This window comes from Sus scrofa, chromosome 2, assembly GCF_054392235.1.
Source record: "Sus scrofa isolate SSC_HxYL_T2T_F1_AM1 chromosome 2, Sscrofa_HxYL_maternal_Yorkshire_Landrace_v2.0, whole genome shotgun sequence".
NCBI lineage: Eukaryota > Metazoa > Chordata > Mammalia > Artiodactyla > Suidae > Sus > Sus scrofa.
In genome coordinates, this window is record NC_139384.1 from 11,040,216 (window position 1) to 11,060,155 (window position 19,940).

At 45.4% G+C, this 19,940-nt stretch overlaps 1 protein-coding gene across 2 annotated transcripts; it reads right to left on the minus strand.

Annotated features, from left to right (window-relative positions):
* Positions 1 to 510: 510 nt before the first annotated feature.
* Positions 511 to 18,054, minus strand: MS4A8 (membrane spanning 4-domains A8). 2 transcript variants are annotated; one of them, XM_021085457.2, is made up of 7 exons: positions 17,931 to 18,054; positions 15,494 to 15,674; positions 12,139 to 12,261; positions 8,731 to 8,790; positions 7,062 to 7,196; positions 1,048 to 1,161; positions 511 to 907 (listed from the first exon to the last, which is right to left on the minus strand). In XM_021085457.2, the coding sequence occupies exons 2-7, from the start codon at positions 15,668 to 15,670 to the stop codon at positions 806 to 808; spliced, it is 711 nt and encodes a 236-aa protein (XP_020941116.2). In that variant the 5' UTR covers positions 15,671 to 15,674; positions 17,931 to 18,054; the 3' UTR covers positions 511 to 805. The 2 variants fall into 2 exon arrangements, with proteins under 2 accessions (XP_020941116.2, XP_084866171.1); XM_085010045.1 differs by lacking the exon at positions 12,139 to 12,261 and having other exon boundaries at positions 546 to 907.
* Positions 18,055 to 19,940: the final 1,886 nt, after the last annotated feature.

The following is a 19,940-nucleotide window of genomic DNA, read 5'->3' on the forward strand; positions in this document are numbered from 1 at the left end:
AGAAAATTAAAGGACTGGTCCATTTAGTGGATGATTCTCTCCAAAAGGCTTCCCAACAGTGTGTGCTTCCTAAAAAAGTGCTCGCTCTCCTTCAATGCCCCACTCAAATGCTGCTGCCTCCCTCCACCCAACTTGTTCTCTGTTTCTGCATTTCCATTTGCATCGCTGCCAGAATAAATCGGGTCTCTCTCTGGTCTCTTGAGTATCCTCACATTAAGCCCCGTGTTAGAGAAAATGGCTTGCGTATTGTCCTCTCTCATAGAGGAAGAAGTTCTTTCAGGTCAAGACTCTTGTGTCCCCCAGCATTCACTCTCCTTCTGCTGTGAATAGAGCCTTGCACATATCAAATACTCAGGGCATTTTTATTGGCGCACATGAGCGAACGATTGAAAGAATGAAGCTTGGGTTGACTGGACATCTGTGCACACAAAGGCCCCACCTGTGGATGCCCTGTGGGGAGGCCCTTTTGGTTAAAATCCATGTCACACTCCTGGCTTTTTTTGTTATTGTTGTTTATTTATTTACTTATTTACTTATTTATTTATTTTTAATTAGTTAATGGATTTTATTACGTTTATAGGTGTACAACAATCATCACAACCAAATTTTTACAGCATTTCCATCCCAAACCCTCAGAGCACAGCATGATCTCCCAGGTTGAATGGAATGAAGTTCAGGACGCATGTGCTTGGACAGACGTTTTTTAAAGGTGATCAGAGAAGACAGCATCTTGTTTCAGAAGCCCAGCAAGGGGAGGTCCTCTTTCCGTCCCCGTGAAAAATGTTTCTAGAACATTTGGCTTCGTTTATTTGTCGCCCTGGATGTTGGAATAATCCGGTGGCGTATTCTCTGGTTCTGGGTTGACCACTGGGTTTGCCACATAGATGTTTGGGATAACCATGCCCACCTAGAAAACACAGGCACACGGAGGTGCACCAATGAGGGCGCAAGAAGGACTGGGCCTGCCTGGAGGCAGGAAGGGAAGCACCCTGTGCTCTCTACCCTGCTCGGTCTCTTTCCACCCACCAAGGAGCTTCTGGGACTCACAGTTTTGGGTTTGTAGCAGACCAGCTGGCAGCCAAAGTGGGCACATGCACATGCGATGCAGAATTCCAGGAGGCAGAAGATGAGAAACACGCTAGATATCGCTATTCCTGTGATCTGGAACCAGGACAGATGGGGAGACCTGAGTGTTGGCCAGGGAGTCTGAGCTCTGGCTTGGCAGTGGTCATCTCTAAGGCTTCGATGACCTCTCCTAACCTCAGCTCAGCCTCCTGGGGAAAATACCTCCCAGGGTGTTTGTGAAGGTCAAGTGTGTTTGTAAAAAACTTGTGATCAATACTTTCTAACAGTTCTCCTCTGAGGGAAAGAATATTCATTGTTGAGGAAGACACCTTGATACCTTGCTTCAGGGAGAGGGGATAAGATCCGAAGGAGCTGATGAAAGAAACGTTTGTAGGAGTTCCCATCGTGGTGCACTGGTTAACGAATCCGACTAGGAACCATGAGGTTGTGGGTTCCATCCCTGGCCTCGCTCAGTGGGTTAAGGATCTGGCATTGCCGTGAGCTGTGGTGTAGGTTGCAGACGTGGCTCGGATCCCGTGTTGCTGTGGCTCTGGCGTAGGCCGGTGGCTACAGCTCCAATTCGACCCCTAGCCTGGGAACCTCCATATGCCGCGGGAGTGGCCCTAGAAAAGGCAAAAAGACAAAAAAAAAAAAAAAAAAAAAAAAAAGAAAAGGAAGTGTTCCCAGACTGAGGTACAGGGAAGTCATTCTGGCTTATACATGCGTTAACTTGAATTTTATGTTAACTAAAATAGCCTGTTTGTGGCCTATCAAACATACCTTGTATATCTGCTTTAAAAATTAATTATTAAAGAAAAGGGCATGATGATCAGGAGTTAAGAATGTCAATGTTAAAAATAAAGATTAACTGCCCCTCTTCCTGGACGCATGCTTTTCTTCCTTTGATGACAAAACTCCCTTCCCTGGTGCCAAGGCCGCACTGACTCAATGTGAACATGCGGGCCTGTTCTTTTCTTTCTTTGCAACTTCGAAGAACTATAACGCTGAGCTGTTCAATATTCTTTGTTTTGATGTTCTGATGAGATATAAAACCCTGCTGAAAACCCCCGCTTCTCCTGTTTGGCTTCTCAGAGGATTAATCTGGGAAGCTGGCTTCCGGGGGCTACTCCTTAGTTTTGCTCAAATAAACCTCTTTTCTATTCTTTTTTATTTTGGTTGCCCCCTAGGCATGGGGAAGTTCCCTGGCCAAGGACTGGACCCTCGCCACAGCAGTGACAGCACTGGATCCTTAACCAATAGGCTACCAGGGAACTCCTACATAATTCTTTTACAAAGAAAACCTTCCACGGAAAAAAAAAGCCCTCAAGCAGCTTAGGTTTTTTCATTTGATGGGCATTATGTTATCCTTGCCAAGCTTCTGGAGCACCCAGTCCTTTTGGTCATCATTGGCAAAGCTCCGATGGAGTCCAGCCCTCCTTGATCAGAGGGCTGGGGTCGGGCAGTTTTCCTTCTGAAATCAGACATTGGCAGAACCGACATTAGCAGCCAAGTTTTTCTGACTTAAAAAGTTCTCGGTGTCTCTACTCCAGGGAGTTGGCCAGGCTGCAGGGTTTAGTTTTTCCTGACTCTTACCTCCACCCTCTCTCTTGACTCCTCAACCTGCATTTACTCCACATTTTTTTCCACTGGGCAACCCAGGGCTCATTGGTTGGTTCTTTCCCTGCAGGAAAAGACCCAAGCATTCTGCAGTGCCTGCCTCTCCCAGGGGAGGGGAGTAGCTGGAGGTGGGGGGCAGTGAGGGTTACAAAGGGAAGTGAGCTGTGGGCACAGAGGGTTGGAGCCAGATCTGCAATAAATACTGGTCTGAGGAATTTAGACTTTAATCCTAAAGCAGCTGAGAGCATCCAGCGTTTCTGGAAGGGGAGAAACTCAAGGTACTTTTTTTTTTTCCTTTTTATTGCTGATTAGAAGTCCATGGTTTAGATAGACCATGGTTCATTTAACCATTCATATACTGAGGAGCATCAGGTTGTTTTTAGTTGTTGGCTCTTATGAATAAAGCTGTTATGAACAATCTTTTTTTTTTTTTTTTTTTGTCTTTTTGCCATTTCTTGGGCCGCTCCCGCCGCATATGGAGGTTCCCAGGCTAGGGGGCGAATTAGAGCTGTAGATGCCAGCCTACGCCAGAGCCACAGCAACATGGGATCCAAGCCACGTATGTGACCTACATCACAGTTCACGGCAACGTTGGATCCTTAACCCACTGAGCAAGGCCAGGGATTGAACCCACAACCTCATGGTTCCTAGTAGGATTCGTTAACCACTGAGCCACGACAGGAACTCCTGTTATGAACATTCTTGAGTAGGACTGTGTTTGACTTCAAGTCTTCAGTTCTGTGGAGAAAGTGCCCTAAAATGCAATTGCTGTCATGTGGCAGTTTCGCATTTAGTTCTACAAGAAATCATTGAAAGAATTTCTGGTGTGTTTATCTCATTTTCATTCCCACTAGCAGGGTATGATTCAATTTCCCTGTGTCCTCATCAGCATTTGATATTATCACTATCTTTCTTTTTTTTTAATTGAAGTATAGTTGATTTATAATATTGTGTTAGTTTTAAGCATACAACAAATCAATTCAGTTATATGTATGTATCTATTCTTTTTTTCAGATTCTTTTCCCTCATAGGTTATAACATGGACTTGATTGATAAGTTCTCTGGGGAGAGGCTTTTCTTGGGAATCTTGGAGAGAAAAGTCCTGGGAAGGACCTTCTGATCAAATACAAATCATAGCTAATGTCTTTCATTTACCGAGTACGCACCATGCCTGGTACACCCACTTATTCATCTGACAAATGGTTATGAGGTGTCACGTTCCAGGCACAATTCTGGGTATTTGAGATACAGCAGCAAATGGAACAGAAAAACAGTCTTGCCTTTATGAAGCTCATATGGGCGGAGACAGACAGTAAGCATGAAATGTAGCAGATGAGTAAACTGTAGAGTTTGTTGGGAGATGGTTAAGGTTTTGGGGACGTAGACTGGGGGAGGGGTAGCAGGATCCTATAAGTGATGTTTGCGACTTTAGATGCAGTAGTTCCATCATTCAGGTGGGCCTCGTTGCGGAGGTGGTTACCGAGCAATGGTCTGAAGGGAGTTGGGGATGGAGGGAGCTATGGGGACATTCATGGCCTCAAGATGGAAGCATGCTCAGTGTGTCTGAGGAACCATCAAGGAGGTTAATTTGGCTCAAGTACGGAGAGTCAGAGGGTGGGGCCAGGGGGCACCAGAGAGCAAGCATATTGAGGCTGCTGTAGGGATGTTGGCCTTTTTATTTATTTTGAGTAAAATAGGAGCAGCAGAAGGTTTTGAGCAGAGAAGCAATGTGATGTTACATCTCAGGATTATTCTGGCTGCTGTGCTGAACAGGAAGGAGACAAGGGTGGAATTGGGAGCAGTTAGGAAGCTGAGAGGTGATGGTGATTTGGGGCCAGTGTGGTACTGGAAGAACTGGTGAAAATAGTTGGATCTAGATGCATTTCAAAGATAGAACCAATAGGATTCCCTGAAAAATGGGCAGGGAGGGTTGGGGGAAAGATGGGGGGAGGCAATGGTGGCTCCAAGGTTTGTCTTGAGCAATGGGAAAGATGCAGTCGCTGCAACTGGAATAGGAAAACCCAAGGAAAGGTCTGGGAAGTAAAATCTGGAGATCAGAGCTGGATAGGTTCATTTCAAGATACTGAGTAAACAACTGGATATAAGAGCCTAGAGTTTGGGAGAGAGGTTTTGGCTTGGAGCTATTCATTCTAGAGTCATTGTCATAGAGCAGGTGTTTGCAGGCACCCAGGGATAAGACTGCCAAGGCAGTGCCTATAGAGAAAACAAAAGGGGATGAAAGGCTGGAGTTCCTGTTGTGGTTCAGTGGTTAACGAATCTAACTAGGAACCAAGAGGTTGCAGGTTTGATCCCTGACCTTGCTCAGTGGGTTAAGGAACTGGCATTGCTGTGGCTGTGGTGCAGGCTGGCAGCTGCAGCTCCGATTCAACCCCTAGCCTGGGAACCTCCGTATGCTGGGGGAGCAGCCCAAGAAATGGCAAAAAAAAAAAAAAAAAAAAAAAAAGGGACAAAGGACTGAGCTTAGGATACTGGGGAAAAAAGAGCAGAACCAGCAAAAGAGATGGAGGAGATAGGGTGGAAGAGGAGGAGCTGCCAGGAGGAGCCTGGACGCCATGCGACATCCATCAGAGAGGAGGCCGGACTGCGGACAGTTTGCAGAGGAGGCCTTTGGCGAAGTGAGGCCAAAAGTCTGATTCAAGTGGGTTCAAGAGAGAATCTGAGAAGAGAGAGCTGGAGATAGTGAGGGCTGACAATTCTTTTAAGGATTTTTTTTTTTTTGCAAAGAGGACCAGGGAAAGAGGGTGGTAGCCGGCAGGGGATGTAGGACCAAGAGAAGGTTGGTTGGTTTGTTCTTTACATGGAAGGACAAACAGCACATTTATATGCTGATGGAAATGCTCCAGTCAAGGGGGAAAATGGCTGATACAGAAGAGAGCCGGTCGGGGCGGGAGAGGGCAGGAGAACATGAGCCTTGAGCGGGTGGGAGAGGCTGGACTCTGCTGTACAGGTGGAGAGATTGAGTTTACATGGGACTCCCCTAAAGCTGGTTTCTCCCCCTCGGGAGCCATGAGTCCTCTGTGGCTGTTGAGCAATTGAAATGTGGCTAGTCCTAAATTGAGATGAGCTGTGAGTGCAAAATACACACTGGATTTCAAAGACTTCACATCTCAGAGAATATTAATACTTTTTTACATAAGTTACCTGTTGAATGACAACCTTATGGATAGATTGGGTTGAATAAAACATTATTAAAATTAATTTCATTTATTTTTCTCCCCTTTTTTAAGAGTGGGGACTAGAACATTTAAAAATCATGTACATGGCTCACATTATATTCCTACTGGATGACGCTGATCCAGGTTGGCAAGTTATGGGCAGTGGGCCAAATCCAACCTGTTGCCCATTTTTTTTTTATACTTTATCCCATTTTGTATTGCTTTCATCTTTACTATTTAGTATTATCTATTACATTTCAATTTTTCTTTAAAAATTAGCATTAAAATCGTGTATATTATGCAACTAAAATTTATAAAGAAGAAAACCTTACATACCATTAAATATTTTACATAGCATAATAAAAAGAATAACTTAACTGGTAAGAGTAACACCTGTTGCCTATTTTTATCAATAAGGTTTTATCAGCACATAGTCAAGCTCATTTGTTTACGTATTTTCTATGGCTGCATTCCTGCGACAAGATAGGGTAGAGTAGTTGCATCAGAGCCCAGATGGCCTGCAAAGACTAAAATATTTACTCTCTGGCCCTTTACAGAAAATGTTCGCTGACTCCTTGTCTCTAGTAATGGGCAGGAAGGTGAGGAAATGAGCAGAAGTACAGGCTGTCAGGTACATATGCATTAAATGTATAATGGCATAAATTATAATTATAAATTGCACAAATGCAATTATAAATTAAAATTCTCAGAGTTCCCGTTGTGGCGCAGTGGTTAACGAATCCGACTAGGAGCCATGAGGTCATGGGTTCGATCCCTGCCCTTGTTCAGTGGGTTAAGGATCTGGCATTGCCGTGAGCTGTGGTAGGCTGCAGACGTGGCTCAGATCCCACGTTGCTGTGGCTCTGGCATAGGCCGGCAGCTACAGCTCCGATTGAACCCCTAGCCTGGGAACCTCCATATGCCACGGGAAGCAGCCCTAAAAAAGACAAAAAAAAAATTTTTTTTTTAATTCTCTCCCAAAACATTATGAGGTAGAAATGAAGGCTCAGAAAGGCACGTGCTTAAAAATAACACAACAGTAAAACAACAGGTCAAGAACTTTAAACTCTTCCAATTCCTACCAAATTAGCTTGTCGTCAGGTGCTTTCTAACAATTTTCCAGACCTAGCTAGGCCGAAACCCAGAGGAACACTGGTCCAAACCCAGCTAAGTCAAAACCCTGAGGAACACGGGAATACTTGCCACGTTCCAGAATGGAGGGGAATGATGGTCGGTCCAGAGGAAGGAGGGAGCGATCACTAATTCTGCTGTGAAGAGACAGATTCCAACCAGAGAGTAGATGGCACTGAGGATGTTGAAACCCAAGCTGCTGTTCAGCTGCAGAAGACACAGAGGGTCAGAGTGGGAGAGGAGAACCATTGTACCTGAAATGAGCGGCAACTCAACAAGTCTTCTTTTCATTTTTCTTTTCTTTCTTTCTTTCTTTCTTTCTTTTTTTTCCCCCGATTTTTAGGGCTGCAAATCAGTGTAGCCGCTGGTCTACACCACAGCCACAGCAATATCAGATCCGAGCTGCGTCTGCGACCTACACCACAGCTCAAGCCAACGCTGAATCCTTAACCCACTGAGCGATGCCAGGGATCGAACTCACAACCTCATGGTTCCTAGTCGGATTCATTTCCCCTGAGCCACAATGGGAACTCCACAACAAGTATTTCTTAATGGGAATTCCCAGAACCTTAGTTCCTCAGCAAGTCAAGTGGTGTTCTGTGCCAAAGTGTGTGGGGGTAAATTAACTTGGAAAAAAGCTGGGTTGAACAAAGTTAAACAGGTCTTTGCTGCAGGACTTTTCAGAGCCTTTAACAAGGATTATGGATCTTCCAGAGAGGGGACTACTGAATAGAAATCTCTCCAAGTTTACCTAAGCATCTTCACAGGGTATGTTGTGAAAGGTCACACTTGACCTTTCATCTCATAAGAGATGGGCAGGAGGCTTGGTCCCCATATCTTGGGGTGTGACAGACTCTGATGCTCCATGATTCTGGGCCATGTGCGGAAAGATACACCCAGAATTTTGAACTTCTCTTTGAAGATTTTCAAATAGATCTCATCTAGGTTAGGGAGCTGACCATTCTAAAGCCTTTACCCTGGATAACCTGCTTGTGAGAGAAAAAAAGGTACTTTCTTGCTGCATTGCTAGGGGACCAGAAACCCTGTTGATTTAGAGAGCTCAGTTGGCTGGATTTCTTAGGGAGGCAGGTGTCTGAGCCTTCCCAGCTTCCCTGACAAAGTGGTGGGGGCTGCTCTGTGTGCCTCTGGGCAGGAGGGGAGCCCTGGACCCTTGAAAGCTCTCTGTCTCCTCCTGTTAGACCTCGTAGAGAAGTTATTCTCTCTCTGCCTCCACTCTCTGATGCCTAAACTAAGGTGGCTGTGTTGCCCCCTCCTCCAGATCCTCTGGACTCTTTTTTTTTTTTCTTCTTAGGGCCACACCTGCAGCACATGGAAGTTCCCAGGCTAGGGGTCAAATCAAAGCTGCAGCTGCCGGCCTACGCCACGGCCATGGCGACACCAGACCCCAGCTGCATCTGTGACCCACGCCACAGCTTGCAGCAATGCCAGATCCTTAACCCACTGAGTGAGGCCAGGGATTGTGCCCACATCCTCATGGATATTAGTTGGGTTCTTAACCTGCTGAGCCACAGTGGGAACTCCTTCTTGGGACTCTTTCCTTCTTCAGACTCTGGCGAGGTTCATGTGTGATTACGTGTGAGCCTGTGTCAGTGCCCTATGTCTGGTTATAAGTAGGCACAAGGAAAAGGGAGGTTTTTTGGTGTGTTAATCTTCTCTTCCCCCTAGTGTGTCTTTCCTATAGGGCCCCAGCTGGGAGAGCCGGTGTCAGGAGGTGACTTACCAGGCAGGAAGATCTTGGCTGTTTTTCTGCAGTCACTGAGAGGGATCCTGAAACGATAAACTGGCATGGAAGAGAGGGGTTTAGAAAGAGGTCAGAGGTTAGGACTCCCACCTTCAGGCTTCCATGATTCTGTTCATACACCAATTCTCTCTCCCATACTAGGTTCCTCTGCTGGGATCCCAGCTCAACATGGGGGAAAGAATGAATGAAAGAATGAATGAAAGAATGGGTGGGGTGCTGGGTATCACATGACAGGGCATTTGATCGTGGGTAAGTTATGAAGTTCTCAAGTATTGATTTCCTCATCTGAAAAATGGGAAACAAATGACATGGCTACCTGTGTCACTGTCATAAGAAAATATATCCCCCGAATCTGGTCATTAATCTATCTGGCACATAGTAGATCCTGTACTTAATAGATGCTCAGTAAATGTGGCTTCTTTTCTTGCTTTTATTTTCCCACATGCACATCTTGTTGGTTTCCCAACCTTATCTCAGAACTGTCAGGCATGGGGGCTCTGGAGGAGGAACGAAGAGTTACCAGAATCTGCACTGCTTTTATTATTTCATTTTATTTTGCTTTTTAGGGCTGAACATGTGGCATATGGAAGTTCCCAGGCTAGGGGTCGAATCAGAGCTACAGCTGCTGACCTACACCACAGCCACAGCAACACCGATCTGATCCGTGTCTGGATCCTTAACCCACTGAGTGGGGTCAGGGATCGAACCTGTGTCCTCATGGGTACTAATCAGGTTCATTACCACTGAGCCACAAAGGGAACTCTGCACTGCTTTTAGATATAAAAGGCCAACATCAGTCCTTGCTTGTCTGCACATTTGGGTGAGTACCTTTTAGTTACTCAGAAAAATGCTGCATCTCTTTAATGACGGACATCAAGCATGAGGACAATGAGGTAGATTGTGTGCATTTATTCCAACACTGGTATTCCGTAGGCATAATGACTGATGAGATTACCTGCCATCTTTGCCCAGTGAGGCAGCAAGAGTGGCCTGAAAGGGCATCAGCTATGGTTTAGTAGAAGCTTTGCAGAGCATTCCATGAAGTGCTATTTTATTTAATCAACTAATTTAGTTATTTGCCTCTTAGGGCTGCACCCGCGGCATATGGAGGTTCCCAGGCTAGGGGTGCAATCGGAACTGTAGCCGCTGGCCTATGCCACAGGCACAGCCATGGCAGATCCTTAACCCAATGATTGAGGCCAGGGATCAAACCTGCACCCTCATGGTTTCTAGTCGGATTCGTTTCCACTGCACCACGAAGGCAACTCCCATGAAGTGCTATTTTAAACCTTGCCTTATTTAACTGCATAATGGCCCGCCACACGCTGTAATTATTCCCATTTTACAGATGGGTTGACTGAGGCTTACAGATTTCAAACAGTGCACCCGAGACCATCCAGCAAGTGGCAGAGCTGGGGTCAGATCCAGGCAGTTGACTCCAGTCCCCTCACCCTACACTCCCTCCCACTTGGGGTCAGTGCCTGTGCCGTGGAGGGGAAATGGTTATTTACAATGAAAAGTTACTCTAGGTCCTTAAGCCTTTTATGGGAAATGCTGATTTTCCTCTGAGTGGAAAAACAAATCTCAGTGAGCCACCCTTTTGTTTATAGACTTGATGGGGAGACAGGGGAACAAAAGGCTGCACTTCTGATGTCTCCGCTGGTGCTTTTGAAATACCAAAGGAGATGGGTCTTTATTTTGGAAGGAGATGTTAGTGACCTTTAGGAAATGGAAAGATAGTCCTGGGGTCAAGAAGCCAACAAAGAACAGAACTGCAGAAAAAAGGGAGGGGGGTGGTCATGAGGGCTGAGCATCCTGGCAGAAGGGAAGATGCGTAGCGAGGATTTAAGATGCCAGCACTGCCATCGGGCGCTTAATACGTGGTGGAATCTAATGCTCAATAGAGAGCCATTAGGTGGCTAGGGTGTTAGTCTTCTCTGAAACTCCAGACTCCACTCAGGTTGGTTATACAAACACAGCACCCCGTGAGTGCTTGAGGGGAGGAAGAGGGGCTGGTTCCAAGTTAAGTCTGTGCAGAACAGAGAGATCAGAGTCGCAGGAGACGAGACATGGATGGAAACAAGAGAGAGTAGGGACTCAGAGAAAGATGCTCCCGAGAGCAGTGGCCCTGCCATCTTGTAGCTGTTGTGTGGAGGTGTGGGTGGGGCAAACTCTAGTCTCTTTTATTCAAATGTCACAGGATAAGGCGACTTAGGCTGACATCTAGGTTACTCTGGAGTTTTACTATTTGTGGGCAAAGCTGCATTTGAGTCCCAGATAGATGTGTGACTCAAGGCTCAGATTGTGGCACAGCAAGGAGAAAAAGGAGACTGGTGGGTGAAGGGGGAGGTGGGAGTGTGTGTGTGTGTGTGTGTGTGTGTGTGTGTGTGTGTAAGGGAAGGATGCTAAGGAGAATGCAAAAGAATCATAAAGGCAATGCCTTAGGGGAGAGAAAGGACCTGTAGTTCTTAGTGTTTGGGGCAGTCACAGATCGCCCTAAGAATCAGACGAAAGCTATGGACTTTGCCAGAAAACCCCCCTCTGCATCCAGCATACAAAATATTTTACCAGAATGGGACTCAGAAGCCTATGGGTGGACTCTAGCCTGAGTCTCCAGGGCTTAATGGCTTAGTCACCCTTGACCATGGCTGGAAATGCTCAGGCTGTGGTCCTGTGGTGAACAACACTCGGGGGCTATTCCCAATGCACCTTTTTATACATGGGTGCTTTTGCGTGAGTTAGAAAAACGTTCATCAACCTCTGCGTGGATGACCTAGAAAAAGGTTCTCTGACCTCTGGGGTGGTCAGATTAGAAAAGGCGCCCCCTCTGGCTGAATGTTGCCTTGCAGGGCTGTCCCTTGGTGTTAAAGGTTGAATTGCACCCTCTTAAAATTTATCTTTTGAAGCCCTAACCCCCAGATCCTAGGAATGTGACTCTATTTGGAGAAGTGCCTTTGAAGAGGTGATAAGTCAAAATGAGGTCATCAGGGTGGGACCCAATCCAATATGACTGGTATTCTTATAGGAAGAGGAAATTAAGACACACACACACACACACACACACACACACACACACACACACACACACGCACATGATGTGAAGACCCAGGGAGGAGATGATTGCCAGGGAAGTTGCGAGGCCTCAAAAGAAACCAACCTTGATCTGGGAACTCCACCCTCAGGAGATAATGAATTTCTGTCCTGTCAGGCACCCAAGTCAGCAATGTTGGTCAGGGCCTCCCACGTTTGGTGAACAGGGCCTGAGCTGGGTTTCCACCTTCCTGCCCCCTTGGCGGGGAAACTTCTTCAGGGTACGACTCAACCGGTGGCCCTGAGCTCACCGGACATCTCTGGAAATTTCCTTGCAGGGTGACATGAGTTACTTACCCAGATGCCCGCCCAGAAGGGAAAGCCTCCATTGAATGAGATCGCCAGATATCCTCTCACCAAGACTGTCCCCATGATAGAGGCAAGGCCCAAGTAAAACAGGCCGATCAGGATCTGGACGGCCTGTGAGGACAGCCACGAACTGAAGCATTTTTTTTCTGAGCAGCATCCTGCCTCCCCTTGGTGCCTCATTTTTACTTTAATAAAGCTTTTGTTTTCCTGGTCTAAAACTTAATAAGGAAAATATAAAAATGAAATAAAAACTGCCCGCAATCCTCCCCACCCCCCCACTCCTCAGAGAAAACAACAGTTTACGTTGTCTCACGTTTTGGTGTTTAAACTTACATTATCCTTCTCAAATCTGTACCTTGATAACACAAAGTGTGTCTGTATATTTAACTTAATATTTCGTCATGAACAGATCCCATGGTGTTAAGTACGCTTCAGCCTTATGTGTTTTAAGGGCTGCCAAGATTCCATCGTGCTGTTCTGTGGAATTGTTGGAACAGAGATCTTGGACAGGTAAAACTGGTTTTTTTGTTTTTTTTTTTTTCATACTAGAAATAATACTGCGTTGAAAATCCTTGTAGATACATCTTTGTGCCTATCACTTCTTTCTTTCTTTCTTTTTTGCTTTTTTAGGGCCGCATCCACGGCATATGGAAGCTTCCAGGCTAGGGGTCGAATGGGAGCTATAGCTACTAGTATCCAGTCGCATCCTCATGGATACTAGTCGGATTCGTTTCCACTGCACCACAACAGGAACTCCCACTTATTTCTTTTTTTTCTTCTTTTTTTGTCTTTTTGCCTTTTCTAGGGCCCCCAGGCTAGGGGTCGAATCGGAGCTGTAGCTGCCAGCCTGCACCAGGGCCACAGCAAGTGGGATCCGAGCCACATCTGTAATCTACACCACAGCTCACGGCAATGCCGGATCCTCAACCCACTGAACAAGGGCAGGGATCGAACCCACAAGGTTCCTAGTCGGATTCGTTAACCACTGAGCCATGACGGGAACTCCGAACTCCCACTTATTTCTTTATGGAATGAATTGTGTCTTCCTCTCTCCTACTATGTCAATGACTATGTTGACATTCTGATCCCCAGCACTGTAGAATGTGACCTTATTTAGAAATAGGGTTGCTGGGAGTTCCCACTGTGGCTCGGTGAGTTGTAAACCTGACATGGTATCTATGAGGATGTGGGTTTGATCCCTGGCCTCGCTCAGGGAGTTAAGGATCCAGTGTAACCCGCAAGCCACAAACCACAAGCTGTAGGTTGTGGATCTGGTGTTGCTGCCGCTATGGCATAGGCCTGTGGCTATGGCTCCGATTCAGCCCCTAGCCCGGGAACTTCCATATGCTCAGGGTGCAGCCCCAAAAAGTCAAAAAAAAAAAAAAAAAAAAAACAGAAAGAAAGAAAGAAATAGGGTTGCTGCAGATATAATTGTGTAACATGAGGTATACTGGAGTGAGGTGAACCCCTAATCATACTGCTATCCTTTCCAAGAAAATGCTGGGCGGAAAGACACACTTGAACACAGGAGAATGCCATGTGTGCCAGGAGAGAGGCCTGGAACAGATCCTTCCCGAGAGCCTTCGGTGGAGGGGGGGCGGGGGCATGGCCCTGTGGATGCTTTGATTATGAATTTTGGCCTCCAGAACTATGAGAATGAAATTCTGTTGTTCTAAGCCACCTAGTTTGGGGCACTTCATTATAGCAACCCCAGGAAACAAATACCAACAATTTCTTGCACAGTGGTATGTATTCAAATGGTATATAGAAATACAAACATGGCAGCCAATACAGATATCACATTCCTTAAATTAACACAAGGGGAAGCAAACTATATGCAATGCCTGCCCCTTATTTTATACATAGTATATGTATCATATACGAATGATACATCTTGGGGGTGCATCCATATCATGACATAAAGAGCTTTGTTTTTAAATTTTTTATTATTTTTTAATTTTTATTTTAATGTTTACAGTTGCACCTGCAGCATATGGAAGTTCCTAGACTAGGGGTCGGATCAGAGCTGCAGCTGGTGACCTGCGCCACAGCCATGGCAACACTGGATCCGAACCACATCTGCAACCTGTGAGGCAGCTTGTGGCAATGCTGGATCCTGAATCCACTGAGAAGGGCAAGGGATCAAACTCACATCCTCATGGATACTAGTAGGTTCTTAACCCAACAAACCACAGTAGGAACTCCCTTTTTAACTTCTTAAATTTTTGGCCATACTCATGACATGTGGAACTTCCTGGGCCAGGGATTGAACCTGAGCCACAACAGTGACAATGCCAGGTCCTTAACCTGCTGAGCCACCAGGGGACTCCATTCCTTATTCTTTTTGTATCTCCACTACATTTCATTCTTTGGATGTACAATGCAATGATTTAACCAGGATTATAATGATGGATATTTTTCTTGTTTCCATTCTTTGTTATCAAAAGCCATGCTATAATAAGTTCATACATAGTACATTTCTCATATGTATATGCATATCCACAGGATAAATCCTCAGAAATGGAGTGATTGGGTATTTTGCAAATTTGGCAGATAAAAATTGTCCACCATACAGGCTTTATCAATTGACACTCCCATGGATAATACATGCAGATGGGGCTAGGGTTTGACAGCCTGTATCAGCATCTACATGTGTCATGGTTCAGCTCTGCAATGAAATGGGCCTTCTCTTGTCCTACCAAGGAAAGCCTCTTAGTGTGAAAATTGCTGTGAGCTTTATTTTGTTAGTTGTCTAACCTGCTTTTTTTTTTTTTTTTTTTTTTTTTCCTATCAGGGACTCACTTTCTTTCAGAGGCCACATGGATCAGCACAAATGCTGGCAACAAGGCCATCATTCCAGTTTACCGCCTTTTTGTTTGTTTGTTTGTTTTGATTGTTGCTTTTCTTCCTCTTTCCTAAAATGCCTAAATCAGAAAATACCAGGCCCTATACTGAGGTCCTGGTGATGTTGTGCAGCTAAGTTTTCTCTCTTTTTTTTTTTTTGGTGCAGAACATGGAAGTTCCTGGGGCGAGGGGTGGAATCAGAGCCACAGCCACAGCAATGGTGGATCCGAGCCAGATCTGCATTGCTTGAGGCAACACCAGATCCTTAACCCACTGAATGAGGCCAGGGATTGAACCTGAATCCTCACAGACGCTATGTCAGGTTCTTTACCTGCTGAGCCACAAGGGGAACTCCAGCTGAGCTTTCTAATAGACCTGAGTTTGGCAGGGCTGGGTCAGCTCCAACCCGCCTTGCTGGATTTGGAGTTTCTGTATTTCCAACCCCTCACTCCCAACGCCAGCCATGTAGTCCCTGACTGCAGAGGGAAATTTCACTTACCCCTAAGGCTTTGCCTTCTTTCAGGGTTCCCTGGGCAGGTGGTTGACCCACAAATGCTTGGGGCTGGTAGCTTGGATACACCTGGGTCATGCCGGACGGCAACACAGTGTACCCATCCGGGGATGTCACCACAAACACGGAGTTGGGCGCGGGGCCTGCCGTATTCATTGGATTCATGATGCTAAAAAAAAAAAAAAATGCAATAAGATAAAGGTAAACAATAAGGACCTACTGGATAGCACAAGGTGTTAGGAAGTTTGACACTTGCCACCAGCCTCTAGATGGAGTAAAACATGAGCCCCTGCTGCTGCTGACCCCCAGCACCCCCTGAGCAGACCTCAGGGCAGAGACCAGGAGAGAGGCACGCTGTGCTCTGGACACACAGGAAGAACAGGTCTTCAGATGGTTAGATACTTTTAGGAGAAGATTTTATGAGCCCAATTCTTGCATCTTCCCATATCTAGAAAAACACTGAACTCCTTTGATGACGACTGACATCTGTGACTGGCAGTAGCCTTCATGAGACCAGCAGCAAACATCCGCAAAGTGTGAGGCTGGCGGCAGGCACCCCCCTCCCCTTGCCTTTGGGACTTCTATCTTGATAGCCCCCTTTCCTCTTGGGAGCGGTACTTCAGAGCTGTCTGAAATACTGCCTCCTGGGCTGTCGTCAAGTGGACAGAACAAAGGATGTCATGGTCCCCTGTGAGAACAGCTACTCCCAAGGGTGGGCCGGTGAGTCCTGAGGGAGCTCAGGAAAGAAACAAAGACTGGCCCGCAGCTGAGGGGCATATCAGAGGAGTGAGTCCAATAAGCCCAGACTGGAGTTCTCGTCGTGGCTCAGTGGTCAACGAATCCGACTAGGAACCATGGGGTTGTGGGTTCCATCCCTGGCCTTGCTCAGTGGGTTAAGGATCCGGTGTTGCTGTGAGCTGTGGTGTAGGTTGCAGACGTGGCTCAGATTCCGCATTGATGTGGCTCTGGCGTAGGCCGGTGGCTATGGCTCCAATTAGACCCCTAGCCTGGGAACCTCCATATGCCGTGGGAAGCAGCCCAAGAAATGGCAAAAAGACAAAAAGACAAAAAGACAAAAAAAGAAAAAAAAAAAAAACAACCCAGACCTTTACATCTTCCCATAGAAACTGGTTTTCTGTAAATCTTTCATTCCTATTACCTTCCCTTTGTTTCAAAAAATCATATATCTTGGCTCCCCTGAGGTATCAGGAATACCTCAGATGCTGTCTCCCAGGCTTAAGTCCTAATCTTGCCCCAAATAAAACTTAACTCTCAGCTTTCAGGTTGCATAATTTTTTAAGTTGACAGTTTATCTATCTATCTATCTACCTATCTATCTGAATCATTTTGCTGTATACTTGAAATTAACAGAACATTATAAATAAATTCAATTAAAAAATTCAATTCAATTTGTCAAAAAAAATCAACAAATGCAATAGTTTTTCCTCCCACGTGCACTAACATTCACATTGAAAATGATTTTTTCTTTCATGTGCTCATTTGAGCATCTCAACATTCTGTGCTAGAGATAATATGAAGTACTAGTTATAGGGCATTTACAGAGTGCCAGACAGTCAGTGCTTTATAAATTCATCTCCTTTAATCCTCACACCTGCATTTTTTTTTTTTTTCGCTTTTTAGGGCTGCACCCGCAGCATATGGCGGTTCCCAGGCTAGGGGTTGAATTGGAACTGCAGCTGCTGGCCTACACCACAGCCACAGAAATGCAGCATCTGAGCCACATCTGTGAACTACACTACAGCTCATGACAACACCGGATCCTTAACCCACTGAGCGAGGTCAGGCATCGAACCCACAAACTCATGGTTCCTGGTCGGATTCATTTCTGCTGCACCATGACGAGATCTCCTCTGGGCAGTTTTCAGAGATGAAAAAACTAAAGCCCTGAGAGTCTAAGCATGGCTGGGGTGGGGGAAGACAAGAGCCAGGTCTTTTGGTGTTTTGTATCTTTCATAAAGCTGAACAGGGTGCTTTGCATAGCAGTACCTCTGATTACAAAATTTCCAGAGGTGGAAAGTCTCTTGGAGAACATTGAGTCCAATTCTCTCAAGTTCTGGAAAAGGAAGCTGCAGCTGGGAGGCTAGACATGAATTCCCCAAAGTCCCGGTCATATAAATATTAGTTAAGTGGAGATCAGCCTCATCCAGGAAAACCTTGCTCCCAGCGCAGGGTATAGTCACTGGGCATCTCATGCTACTTCGTTTTCCAGGTTACTTGTGAATTCTGGTCTGGTTTACGCATTTCTTTTCTCCCTCTTTTTTAGGAGCAGATCCCCTAAAGCTAGTACAAAAAGTCCTGCTGTGTGTTCCACCCCACACCCAGGCTCATCCAAGTCTCATTTAGCAGAAAAACCTTATCCTCACCCCTCAGGTATCCATAGGAGCCATTAGAGTAACATACTCACTTTTGTTCTGCCAGCAGCTAAGTCTCCCTTGCTTCTCTCTGTTCTCAGTTTTTGCTGTAGGCAACTTGTTTTCCCTAGAGGATGATGGCCCTGGGTTCTGTTGAGGGACAGGCTTAGAAATATCCAAAGGTCACTTCACTTTTCTCCTAGGTGCAAGCTTGGTGACTAGTGGCGTAGGGCTCAGTGCCCCCACCCATATTTGCTTCCTGTTTTGGCCATGGAGCCACTTTACTGTAATTCAGTTGGGCAAGAGTTTAATGGTATCTGTGCGCAGAAGAAAGGGTTGTGCTCTGGGAGACACAGGAATGAACAGGGCATGCAAGGGTACTGTCCGTGGCTGTAAGGCAAGGCAGAATGACAAAAATGCCATGGTAGAGAAACAAGAGTCCCTTGCAGGATAACTGAGGTGAGACTGATTTACAGGGTTTGAAGAGATTAGGGAAGACTTCAAATGGAAGGTGGAATTTTGAAATCAATAAACTGCATGGGAAAAGGGGAGTCATGACAAGTGACAGGAGAATCACAATTCACACGAAGCCTATTTTTGTCTATGTCAGATCTATAGAAAATCAGAAAACCCCCAGGAGTGGGCAGGCATGGGTCCAGATGCATCCATGATGGACATCATGTGAACTGCACAGGCCAAGGGTATAAGAACCGCTGTACTAGACAATGAGGATCTTGATGGAATAGTCCAGGAGAGTCATGTTTATATTCCTACTGGCATGTAATGGGCACGAAGCAAATGCTGGCTGGGTGAACAAGTGAAATTGATGGGTTGGCAAGAACTTTGTAAAAAAGTGAGTGGGAAGAATGTTATCACAAGCAGAGATTATGGAGGCTGGCAAAGGCATGGGGGAGAGACGGCGTAGGACATATCTTGGGTTGGATAATAGTGGCTGAAGCATTTTGTGGTTGAAAGACGTTGAAAGAAATAAGAAAAGGTAGATGGAGCCAAACCTCATGTCTTTATCCATTTTTGGGGGGACAAATTTCTGGATCTTAGTCAATTTTAAGAGTTCTTTGCTATATTTGGGATGTTAGCTCTTCACCTGTGATGTATTTTCTTCAAGTTTGGCAATGGTTTTCTGACTTTGTTTTTGGTGGTTTTTTTTTTTATCATGCAAATTAAAAATTGTTCTGTAGTAAAATTTACCAATCTTTTCTTTGGTATTGCTATAGACCAAAAGTTGGCGTTTCCTCTGCAATTCACATGTTAGAACCTCATCTCCACAGTGATAGTGTTTGGAGGTAGGGTCTTTGAAAGGTGATTATTAGGTCACAAGGGTAGGGTCCTCATGAATGAAATTAATGCCCTTATAAAAAGGACCTCAAAATTCATGGAAAAGCGCCACAATAGGTTTGTAAAATCTTAGACGTCTAGAGCTAGAATTAAGATCACTGAGCTTTAAACATCTTTCAGTTTCACAGATGAGTCTCTCATTACACCAGTGAAGAAAGTGAGAAACAGAAAAGTTGAGGGACCTGACTTGTGCTGCCAGGGGCACAGCCAGGGATGATGGGCCTAGGCTTAAACCTCCCTCTCCAGTTACCAGCTCAGACGTCTTTCCATTTCAGAGGGGTCTTAGAGGTGGAAGGCCATCAACTAAAACATACAGAAGGAATCAAGATGTAAACAAGACCAGGGCCTGGAAGAAGAAGAATAGTCAAGCTAGGACACAAAAGGCAAAAAGGCTGATTTCTTGACATTTTTCACGAGGCATGCTGCACAGTGATGGTTTAGTCATGAAGTTTTTCCAAAAGTCTTGGGATTTCTGTTGGGCTTTGTTTTTTTGAAATTGTTTCAAACGATATTAAATATTGACAGTGATGTTGCAATTTTTTTCTGCGTAAATGGCAAGCACAATCACATTTCAACAATTTCCTGCAATTATACAAAGTTTCCTTATGAGATGTAAAAGTTAAAACCACATAAACCACATGAAGTGGAACGTTACCATATGAAATCATTTCTGAAAGATGGGTTAGTATAGCTCCATGATACCTCTT

Bases quoted from the DNA above. Each gene is read 5' to 3' on its own strand.
- MS4A8 (XM_021085457.2), bottom strand. From the start codon at position 15,670: ATGAATCCAATGAATACGGCAGGCCCCGCGCCCAACTCCGTGTTTGTG. The intron at 12,262-15,493 runs GTAAGTGAAATT...CTGTCCTCACAG, and splicing joins AAGAAGGCAAAGCCTTAGGG to GCCGTCCAGATCCTGATCGG. The intron at 7,197-8,730 runs GTAAGTCACCTC...TGTCTTCTGCAG, and splicing joins AGCCAAGATCTTCCTGCCTG to CTGAACAGCAGCTTGGGTTT.